Source organism: Coenobita brevimanus, chromosome 69 (genome assembly GCF_032717465.1).
Source record: "Coenobita brevimanus isolate Jiangsu-jjx chromosome 69, ASM3271746v2, whole genome shotgun sequence".
Classification (NCBI taxonomy): Eukaryota; Metazoa; Arthropoda; class Malacostraca; order Decapoda; family Coenobitidae; genus Coenobita; species Coenobita brevimanus.
In genome coordinates this window covers 28,818,624-28,830,380 of record NC_137022.1, presented here as the reverse complement: position 1 = coordinate 28,830,380, position 11,757 = coordinate 28,818,624, and the positions used below count along the sequence as shown (strand labels likewise).

Genomic DNA, 11,757 nt, shown 5'->3' with positions numbered 1-11,757 from the left:
AATTATGCTTTATATTAGTGTGTTTTTCAGTAATTTTATCTATAGACTCACCAAACTGTACTTTGTAGGAATACAAGAAAGAAAATCGTGGACAAGTAAAATGTTTGTTACTGAGAGAGAGAGAGAGAAAGAGAGAGACAGACAGACAGAGAGATAGAGAATCCTTAAAACACAGGAGACAATAAAAGCCACATATAAACACACTCGAGGTCTTTTATTCCATCACAGAATAAGCTTATCACACCCTACACAGGTAACTAAGTAGAGACGCAGGCATACACAGATTATAGAACATTTGTGACGCTATGGGCCTATAACTGTATCATTTTTAGGTGTCTATAAATAAGGTACTGTACAATGGCGCGGTATAATCCTAACTTCGTGACGTAAAGTAAAATGGAATGATATACTGGATCGTATTTTGAACCAAGATTTTGACTTTCCTTGGCGGTTCAATTTTCATATATGGAAAGTTAATAATTTCTTCTTATACAGGGTGAATGATATATAATTCCCTCCTTCCTCTCTGTTGGGTAATTTCTCGTATGCAAGGGGGGCAGCTCAGTCAGGGTTATCAGTGTCTATCCTGCATCATTTATATCAGTGTCTATCCTCCAACATTTACTTGTATATCAGTGTCTATCCTGCATCATCTTCATTCCATACTCCCATTGCCACACCCACACCAGCAGACTGAGCCGTCCCCCTAACAAAGTCATATGAATTTCAAGTGCAGTGCTATTTCCAGACCATCCCGTATATACCAGAGACAATCCAGGTGTTATAACGAAAAAATAAACACTTTAAGGCAGTGCAAATTGAACACCCTGGCCAAATATACGACCCTGAACAAGGACGAAAGGTAGTGAAACATGTACAGATGATATGAAACACTTGAAACACTATGAAACACACCAGATTACAAAAATATAGCGATCCACAGAGAACTACACAACAGCAAAAAGATAATAAAAATAATAATCATAAAACACACATCTTGCTTTGTACACCTGAAAGACGGACGGCGATGGTCCTCTCCTGGGGTGAGATTATTATTAGAACCTGCTCTTAAAACAGGGTCGTATTCTGGATTGTATGGAAGTTGTTTCACCTTTTCCTTAGCGATTTATTTTGCCTATTATACCCTGACCTCTTCTTGTATATATGGTACTTATATCGCCTTAGTATTGACTGTGTTTACACTAGTAACAAAGAGGAGGACATTGAGGTGTAATGTGCAAAATAAATCGCTATGGAAAAGGCGTCACGAAATCTCCAAAGCCGCTTGGAATAGGACCCACAGACCGAGAAGGGGAAGGCATACCCCCTAAACCATCTTCAGACCCATGACGTATTTCACTTCCCTTCTTGCCACCTTCAGACGATTTTACTCGTACTCAAGGGGTTGATGGTCTCTCTCAAGTTCTAGTCTCTCCCAAGCCGAATAAAATCGTCTGGAGTTAGCAAAAACAGAAAAAGTCATATGCTTACAGGAGTTAGTTTCCACACTTTACAATAATGGCAGTAATAATAATAATAATAATAATAATAATAATAATAATAACAACGTACGCCTTCCCCTTAGCGGACTCAGTTTTAGTTTTAAGAGTACATTACTATTTTGTCTTTCACTCGTTATGTACACCACCTTACAGTACTCTTTCCTTTGTTATCACAGTAAAAATTTGTATAGTACACATGTAATTTTATATCTATGTACAAAAATAAACCTCTATCACAAGCTTATATCACAATTTACACGAGGGTGGGTGGGGAAGGGAAGAGAGAGAGGGGGTGAGGTGGGGTGAGGATGAGTGGTAGTGATGAAGGAGGGAAGGGTGGTGAGGGGAGGTACGGGGGGTGGTGGTGGTGATGGAGGGGGAAGGGAAGGGGTATGGGTGGTGAAGGGAGGTAAGGATGGTGGTGGGAATGGAGGGGGTGGGGGTGTTGTTGTGGTGGTGGTGGTGGGAATGGAGGGGGGGGGGGTTTGTTTTGGTGGTGGTGGTGGGGAGGTGCTATTGCGGTGGTGGTGATGAAGGGCTGGAGGGTTTGTGGTAGTGGTTGCATATGGGATTTAACTCTTCTCCCCTAAGACGATTTCATATTCACTTCTTGTTTTCCGGACGATTTTACTCAGCTTGGGAGAAACGGATATACAATACCTTAAATTACCGTACCCTCGACACTGCTAATGTCCTCCTGAGTAAAATCGTCAGGTGAGAACAAGGAAATGAATAACAAAAATCATGGCACTGAAGGGAAAAAGTACAGGAAAGACCTTTTAATGGATAAGGGTGTGTATGGTGAAAGTTTTAAGTCTTTTTAAAGGGGCTTGATTTCCTTTAAGGCCACTGGGGAATGGTTTTCTGAGGGCACTTGCGGGAAGTGTTTTAAGGGCTATCTTTAGGAAGTGGAAATGTCTTTAAGGTGATGGGGTATATGGTATGTGTTTTAAGGGCAGTTTTAAAGGACAACGGGGTACGTGGGAAATTTAAGGGCGTTTTGGGACGTAAGGGCAGGGGTAGGGGCCTTGATGGCTTGGTAAGGGCACGGAAGATAGTATAAGGGCGTGGGTCTACTGCCGACGAGCGTTAAAGTTACTACACTACAAGAGTCGGGCGCTAACTTTTACCCCAACTGTACAAAGCTCGTCCTAAGTTAGTTTTCTTTTGGCACGCTGAATCCACACTCCTTTCTCGGAGATCCTGGGCGAGGGTGAAGCTGTCCTGCGGCTTCCTCTAAGACAGACACGAACACATTCACAAAAAATAACTTACGATACATTTCCCCTCGTAACAAACAAGATTCGTTTTCTGCAGGAGTAAATGAGGGGAGGGAAGATTCTGCACTCTCTTTCCATTATAGAGAAAAATAGTGCTCTCCCTCCTTTCATTATTCTTCCTAAAAAAGCAAATTTTACATACGTACTTTATGCTTATTATTGTAGGAAGAATAATGAAGAGGCATGGATAGATTTGACACTCCTCTTTGAGTCTGGATAAATTCTGCACTCTGTTCTTGCCTTCCTACAAAAACCAACCTTTAATTATTACGACAAGGGAATGACCGCAAGTCCTGGGTTCAAGCTTCACCAGGGGCGCCACGATCCCCTGCCCTCCGGATGATCTGAGTGTTCGTCTGAGTGTTGCTGTGGTCGGCGCATTGAGAGGTCCTGAGGCACGTTGGGGTCCCTGATGGGCGTGGGGGCGACGACTCTGGGGGGCTTCATGCTCAGGTCCATCAGGGGAGGCGGGGGGGACATGGGGGGAGAGGTGACGGGGAGCATAACTTGGGGGTGAACTGATGCTGCCGGGGGAGAGGAAGAAGCGGGGAGCATTACAGGGGAGCGAACTGCGGCAGGGGGAGGGGGTGACATGGGAGGGGAGGAGTTAGGGAGCATAACTGGGGGGCGGACTGATGCTGTGGGAGGGGGGGACATGGGAGGGGAAGAAGCAGGGAGCATCAGTGGGGGGCGGACTGTTGGTCGATGGGGAGGTGGGGGAGATGCTGTGGGGGGCGAGGCGGTGGAGGTAGGGGGCACGGCAGGGGGATGAGGTGGAGGTGGTGGTGGGGAGGCAACACCTGTCATGGCGGAGGCGCAGGAGGTGAGGTGTGTGATGAGGCGAGAAGATACCGCAGGCTCCAACGAGGGGGAGGCCACCAGGAACGACTGCACCTGTTGAGCGGCCGCCACGAAGCCCTGCTGGAATTTTAGAGCATCGTGTCGGGGGTCGTGGGAGGCTGGGGGAAGCGTGAGGGCTCTTCGCTGGTTTAGTCGTCTCACATGTCGTACTGTCAACTCCAGGATGTCCGCCTTCTCCAGTCTCGTCACCGTCTCTCCCTCCGCCTGCAGCGCCGCCACCAGTAAATCCCGCAGCTCATCCAGACACCGATTTATTCTGGCTCGTCTCTTGCGTTCCAACATCGGCTTCATCACTCGCTTGTACTGGTCGGTGCGAGACACAGGCTCCACGTGCACTGACGAAACCATCTTTGCGGCTGTTACACGTCTCCAAGTCAGGGCGACAGGTGTGCAGGACTTTGCTTAGTGCCTATCGCCTACACGAGTGTCATTAAGGAAGGCGATCAATCTGCACTAGGTCCCAATCTTCCCCTGGGATAGGACCCGCACCGTCAAATGTTCTATCCAGGTCCCCAAGTGCACAGCAGCACGAGCAGGGACAAGGGGTGAGACAGAGGTGCAACAACCCAACACGTAGCACAGTCGCGAGAGATCTGTTGTTGACACGCCCCGTCGCTGGCCTTATAGCCTCCTGATGCGGGTTGCCACACATAGCTTGTTAACGCACCAGGCCTCAAACAACCCTCTTTCTCCACTCTACCACCAGTTTGCTTTACGGATTAGATTCCTTTCTGTGTCTAGTTAATCTGAGTTAGTTACGGCGTGGCGTGAGTTACTATCTTGGGGTATAACAGTGAAATACATAAAACCGATCACTTGGCATCACAGCGTCCGGGCCGCCTCGTGGGAACCTGCCGCCGTGCGCCGTCCCAGCCGGTAGCGGGTGCCCAACTTGCACGCCCGCACGCCCAAACCTTCTCACGCCCGCCCTGTCCACACCCAGCACGCCCATATCGTCAAGCCACGTGCAGTTACAACAGTTAAAACGGTTACAACGGCTCCAACGGATAAACAGAGGTTTAGGAAGAGTGAGGGAGGCTTGCAAGGGGTTATGTAGCGGGGTTTGGGCACCTCCCCCCCTCAACACTGCCCGCGGCTTCCCCCCTCCGGCCACTACGCCACTACCCACAGTCACTCATTAATGTTTTATTTATACTCTTGCTTCCTTTATATGGCGAGCCTGTACTCATCAAAAACCTCCAGGAGCATCCCCGTCGCAGCCTCCGCCATGACCTACCCGCCTGACGCTCGGCTGGGGCAAGAAGCGAAGGAAAAGGCTAAATTTGTTAATATCTGGTAAATTTCGCCACAAGGTGATTCCCGGGGCAGCACCTGTTGTTGGCCGGGCGGGAGATGAGAGAATGGAGGGGAGGGAGGGGGGGAGAGAAGGAGGAAGGAGGGGAGGGAAGGAAAGGAAGGGGGCGGGGGCAAGGAAAGGGGGAAGGGATGACTGGCAAAAGAATGATGGGAAAGATGGGAGAGCGGGAAACAACGGTATACAGGGTGGCGCTCCGATGTGGCAGGTGAGATGGAGGGGGGGAGGGAAGCGGGAGGGAGCAGGGAGGGAGGGTGGGAAGGAGAGGGGGGGGAAAGGAGAAAAGGGGGACAGGGAAATAATAGAAGGGGGGGTGGGAAATAATAGAAGGGGGGGTGGGAAAGAAGAGAAGGAGGGGGACAGGAAAGGAAAAAAAGGAGGGAAAGAAGAGGGAAAGACAGGAGCTGAGAGAGAGAGAGAGAGAGAGAGGGAGAGAGGGAGGGAGGGAGGGAGGGAGAGAGAGAGAGAGAGAGAGAGAGAGAGAGAGAGAGAGAGAGAGAGAGAGAGAGAGAGAATGTAGAAAGAAAAAAAGGAACGGGGGGAATGAGAAACAGGGTGGAAGAAAAGGATAGAAAGAGAGAAAGAATGAAGGAGAGAGAGGACAGGAAGTGAAGAAAAAGAAGGGGAGGGAAGACAGCAAAGGAGAGGAAGGGAGAAAAAGAGATGAAGGAGGAGAAAATGTGGTGAAGGAAGGAGAGGGGGTTGGAGAAGTGAAAATGAGGGAGGGAGAGGGTAATGAATGAAAGGGTGGGAGGAAGGAAGAAAGCTGATGGAAAGCTAGGGAGAGAGGAGCAGAGAAGAACTGAAGGGATAGAAGAGAGGAACGAGGACAAGGGATAAGGGAGTGAGGGGCAGAGAAGAGGATGACGAGAAGAGAAGTGAGAGGTCGAAGGGAAGAGGAAGAGGAGGGGAGAGGATATATGGAGAACTATGGGAAAGGAAATATAAAGAAGAGAAAATGGAAGAAGGGAGATAAGGATGAATGGAAAGTTAAAAAGTAAAAGAGGACCAAAGGAAGTGAGACAAGACGATGGAAGGAGAGAAGAAAAGAGGAAGAAAAATAGCAGAGAGGGAGGGAGGGAGGGAGGGAGGGAAGGGAGGGACAGAGGAGGAGGAGATGGAAGGAAAGAGGGGCTGGGGAAGGAAGGGATGGAGAAGGGAAAGAAGGAGGGAAGGAGGGCAGGAGAAAGAGAGAAGAGCAATGGAAAGGGGGGAGGGAAGGCAGGAAAAGAAGGAGGAAAGAAATGAGAGAGGGAAGGCAGGAGGGCAAGGAAAGAGGGAGGTAAGAAGAGAGGAGGGGGAGGGGGGGAGGAAAAGAAAGGTGAGAGCGGGGAGGGTGAGAGAGATGAGACAGGAGTAAAAACGCTCTCACGGGCGGACGGAAACCTGACGGACGGAAACAGTGCGGATGCTGGAATATAAACATCCATGCTACTTCACTTGAATACTCTGAGTTCATTTTTTTTCTTGATAAATCCGAGTTAAGTCGTGCAAGCCATTAAATATCATGTCATGGTGAGTGTGTGTGTGTGTGTGTGTGTGTGTGTGTGTGTGTGTGTGTGTGTGTGTGTGTGTGTGTGTGTGTGAGAGAGAGAGAGAGAGAGAGAGAGAGAATTAATGGATAACTTATTCTGCAACCTTCAAAAATGAAATATATGTAAGCTAAAGATGTTCTGTACACAACACACACACACACACACACACACACACACACACACACACACACACACCTCTTCTGCGTACTCCTCCAGTACAAAAGTTAACCAATACTCTCAGTTTTTCCTGCATGAAGCTGGTCAACTCTGGAACTGTCTCCCTCATTCAGTCTTTTCCTACCGCATATGACCGGTCTTTTCCTACAATATGTCCAGGCTTCTCAGAATAAAATAATCTCTCTCTCTGTCTCTGTCTGTCTGTCTGTCTCTCTCTCTCTCTGTATGTTTTCTTTTTATTGGTGAATTCTGAGGGTATTCAGCCTTGGGTTCTTTCTTTTATTATAAATCGTGTGGTGGTAACAAGAACAACATCGTCTGGCGGGTGGATAAGTAAAACAAAATATGACGTTAAGGGACCAGTCACTCACTCACGTACCTCAAACTTCATGACAATTTTATGAGTTAGTGTTTTTTTCTTCCTTTTTGGGGGGTCCTTCCCTCATCCTTATCGGGTCTGGCTCATTAAAGATAATAGGGCGTGTGAGTTGGCTTTATTCTCTCTCTCTCTCTCTCTCTCTCTCTCTCTCTCTTTCACTCTCTCTCTCTCGTCTGGTCGCCCTTTATAGTGAGGGACCCGCATTCTAGCTCCCCCCTCCCCCCACACACTTACCCCTCCCAACCAATCCTGGCTACATCTCTCCCCTCTCCTCTCCTCGCTCAATCAGTTTCTCTCCCCTCCCCACTCTCTCTCTCTCTCTCTCTCTCTCTCTTTCTCTCTCTCTTCTTTCCCTATCCCTCCCCCCATTATTTCCTTCCTCAAATCCAAACCTCATCCCTAACCCTCCCTCCTCCCCTTTTTTTCCCTCCTCATCCCCTCCCTTTCTCTCATTTCTATCCTCCCCTTCCCCTCTCATCCTCTCCCTCTACCCCGTTCTTCCGTCCTCTTCCCCTCCCATTCCCCCACTCTCTCTACTTTTCTTCCCTCCTCTTCCCCTCCCATTCCCTTCCTCTCTATCCTTTCTTCCCTCCTCTTCCCCTCCCTCTCTTCCCTTTCTTCCCTCCCCCTCCCCTCCCTCTCTTCCCTCCTCTTCCCCTCCCTCTCCCCCTTTCTTCCCTCCTCTTCCCCTCCCTCTCCCCCTTTCATCCCTCCCCTCCAACACACCGGAGCCAAAACGTGCCTGGCCCTGTTGTTTAATTATTAGGAGGGAAGTTGGTAGGAAGGCAGCAGCACGCCTCTCACTCTCTCTCTCTCTCTCTCTCTCTCTCTCTCTCTCTCTCTCTCAAAGTACGTGTAGTGTAATTCAATTTAGTACTACGACGAGTGGTGGTAGTAATAGAAGTACCAGTAGTAACAGTAGTAGTAGAATTGGTAGTAGTAGTAGTAGTATTTCAGCACCACCACAAGAAATTTAAACATCAACATCATCATCATCATCACCATCATCATCATGGTCATTGTCATCACCATCATCATCATCGGTGTATCATGAGCAAGCCTACAGTATTTGTTTATTTTGTCACGAAGGGCTGAGATAGAGACTTTAGCAAACCCTTTCAGAAATACGGAGTTTTTGTGGGCTATGTAAAATCGTCTGGTTGAATTTTCCTTATAATCAACAAGACGATGCCGTAGCGTAGGGTTAAAGAAAGCTATGACGCTGGAGAGGGACGCCTTCACGTGGAGGCACTAATATTACTGGCCTGCTCAACTTCTCGGTTATAAGAAAGGTGAATGGTAAACCGCAGAGGGGAAACTTAAGTCTGAAGTGCACCGGGTTCACATTCAGATGAGTCCGGAGTTGGAAATACTACTACTACTACTTTAACAGGTACTACTACTACTACAACTACTACCACCACCACCATCACCACCACCCTTATTGCCCAATACTTCTCACACCTCCATATATCACATCATCGTTATATCCCATCCATTTCTCTGGCTCTTTTCCGGACCCATGCTGGCTTTATTACCTTCACGGGAACCCACAACCAGTCAGTCTGGAGGGGTGACGGGTTCGATCCAGCCACTCATGTAAAGGGAGAAGCCAAACCCAACACCGGCTGTCCCTGAGGTGCCGTTGGAGCAGATTAACAATGGCCACAGTTAACCACGCCACTGTCGAGGCTAATTATCATCAAGAAGGAGTATTGAAAGCGCAACACTGTCAATTATCACCGAGGAGGAGCATTGAAACAGCGCAACACCCACGCCAAATATCACCAAGAAGGATTATTAAAAAAGTGCAACACCCACACCAATTTATCACCAAAAAGGAGCATTTAAACAGCGCAACACTCACGCCAATTTATCGCCAAAAAGGAGCATTTAAACAGCGCAACACCAATGTCAATTATCAGCGAGAAGGAGCATCAATACGTGCCAACAAAGTAATCTAAGGACCGAACATCTGAGTTTGCCTTGGGCCCCTGCAACGGAATGCTCTTAAAACTGAATTACCACTCTTGCTTGATCCTTAACCCTACCACTAACTTTGTTCTAAATCAGATCAAAACTGATTTAATCTTGTTCTGTGACCTTGATCTTTGACCTACAGTTCCCAAAATCAAGTTTTTCACACACACACACACACACACACACACACACACACACACACACACACACACACACACACACACCAAAACAATACCCCACCTTTGTATCGTGGGCGCGGGTACAACTATGGTGTTTAACAAGAGCGTTCCCTAGCTATGAGTTTTATCGATGCTGCCTCTCCTTTTATGGAAAGAACTACAAAAGGGTTATTCTGGCTACCACTAGATGACTATGTGGGTGAGGGAAGATAGCTACTTGAAGCGTCAACAAACTATGAAAAAAAGTATGCTCTCTAATCTAACTATTCTTCATACTTTCTAACTTATCTTTTCCTTTGTCCCATTTCTTCCCTCTGTCCCAATTCTTCTACATTCTTCCCTCCTCTTCTCTTAAAAACTCAACCACTTACTGAAAGGGATTATAAACTCAGTAATTTAGCAAAGGCAATCACTAACCATGGGATTTAACGAAACAGCTCCCCACGATGAGCACACACGACCGGCCACCATTAGTCGACCGCTGCACCCACTACCCTGCCCACCACCACCACCACTACCACCACCCTGCCCACCACCACCACCACTACCACCACCCTGCCTATCACCACCACCACTACCACCACCCTGCCTACCACCACCACCACCACCACCACCACCACCCTGCCCACCACCACCACCACTACCACCACCCTGCCCACCACCACCACCACTACCACCACCCTGCCCACCACCACCATTACCACCACCCTGCCTACCACCACCCTGCCCACACCATCATCATCCAGAGGCGGTCACACCAGCTCCCTTGAGTGGACAAGACACGACCTTCCATAACCTGGGCCCCCGGGACATCACGACCTCCACGACCCTCACACACCACACACGTACACAGAATAGACGTATACATGCACACCTAAAACATACACAAAATACGCACACACACTGCAAACACTTACACACCTACCCCACATAACCTGTACATCAATTCTCCTCACACACACACACACACACACACACACACACACACACACACACACACACAGCTACTTCGAGAGGACAGAACACGACCATCCATAACACAGATCCCCGGGACATCACGACCTTTATGGCTCTTCACACAACTAGAACACACACATTGTACATACAGTTGCATACACATAGACAAATACATGAATATACGTGTGTGTGTGTGTGTGTGTGTGTGTGTGTGTGTGTGTGTGTGTGTGTGTGTGTGTGTGTGTGTGAGGCAGGGTGAATCAGAATAAGGCAGGATGAGGAAGCAGGGTTAGTCAGAATGAGGCTGGGTGAGGAAAGCAGGGTGAGTCAGAATGAGGCAGGGTGAGGAAGGAAGGAGTGAAGCAGACAAGAATGAGGAAAACGTGGTGAGACAGTGAGGCAGGGTATAGGATGAGGCAGGGTGTTCGATGAGGTAGGGTGCAGGGTGAGGCAGGGTGTAGGGTAAGGCAGGGTGTGTGGTGAGAAGGCAGGTTGTGTGAGGCAGGATGACGGTGTAATCAGCCTGTGAATCACCTATCGTGTTCCTTATTACCTGTACTGGCTCACCTGTCGCTCCCTGCACCTTATAAATTTACACCCCTACCCATCCCCCTCCCCTCCCTCTCATTCCTTCCCTCCTATCCCCTTTTTTCCCCTCCCTACCCCCTCTCCCCCTTCTTTCCTATCTCTCTCTTCTTCCCTCTTTTCTCTTCCCTACCTGCTCTCCCCTTCCCCTCTTCCCTTCCCCACCCCCTCTCCCTATCTCCTCTTTCCTACCTTACCCCTTCCCTTTCTCCCTTCCCTTCCCTACCCCTTCTTTCCTCTCTCCCTTCCCTTCCTACCCCTCTCCCCCTTCCCTTTCCCTTTCTCTTCTTGCCCTTCCTCTCATTTCCCTCCCTACTTCCCCTCTCCATACTTCACTCCCCATACCTCCTTTTCTTCCCTTTTCTTACCTATGCCTCCCTCTGTCCTTTCCCTCTCCCTCCCCCATCCCCCAGATCTCTCCCTCTCTCTCTCTCTCTCTCTCTCTGCCTCCTGAAGGTCAGTATCAGTAGGTCATTTCTCAGGCGAACACACACACACACACACACACACACACACACACACACACACACACACACACACACACACTTGTCATCTTTCCCAGCAATTTTTATCTCTCACTGGAGATAAAGTGTGAGAAGGTAGATACTGAAAGGTACTGAGAGAGAGAGAGAGAGAGAGAGAGAGAGAGAGAGAGAGAGAGAGAGAGAGAGAGAGAGAGAATCCAGCGTAGATACATATAAAAGAGTCAAGTCGGGCCCAAACGGTTTTTACTAAAGTACTCGATAATCTAACTCGTTCACCTTAACTTGGCTCTGATTTTCGTCCTTTTACAGCTTATTTCACGTAAGTCAGTGGCAGAAAAAGACAGTGCTACGGCTATACATCCTTTCCACGGCACTTCTTCGTGACTAGCGCATTTTTTTCTTACATTCCCCCGAAATCAAGACGGAGAGACATCAATTTTGCGCCAGGTTAAAGTAGGAAGAGTAGTGTTAAAGAGTCCAAGAAAAGGATGGATTAAAACATGCGTGATTTTTAGGTACATA

The 11,757-nt window shown here is 48.4% G+C and overlaps 1 protein-coding gene across 1 annotated transcript; it reads right to left on the bottom strand.

Annotated features, from left to right (window-relative positions):
• Positions 1-3,088: 3,088 nt before the first annotated feature.
• On the bottom strand, positions 3,089-4,021 carry LOC145406084 (enhancer of split mgamma protein-like). The gene is made up of 2 exons (XM_080277269.1): positions 3,436-4,021; positions 3,089-3,255 (listed from the first exon to the last, which is right to left on the bottom strand). Exons 1-2 carry the CDS (start codon positions 3,989-3,991, stop codon positions 3,089-3,091), a joined length of 723 nt encoding a protein of 240 aa, XP_080133395.1. The 5' UTR covers positions 3,992-4,021.
• Positions 4,022-11,757: the final 7,736 nt, after the last annotated feature.

Bases quoted from the DNA above. Each gene is read 5' to 3' on its own strand.
- LOC145406084 (XM_080277269.1), bottom strand. From the start codon at position 3,991: ATGGTTTCGTCAGTGCACGTGGAGCCTGTGTCTCGCACCGACCAGTAC. The intron at 3,256-3,435 runs CCCCCCCTCCCA...CCCCCATGTCCC, and splicing joins TGCTTCTTCCCCTCCCATGT to CCCCGCCTCCCCTGATGGAC.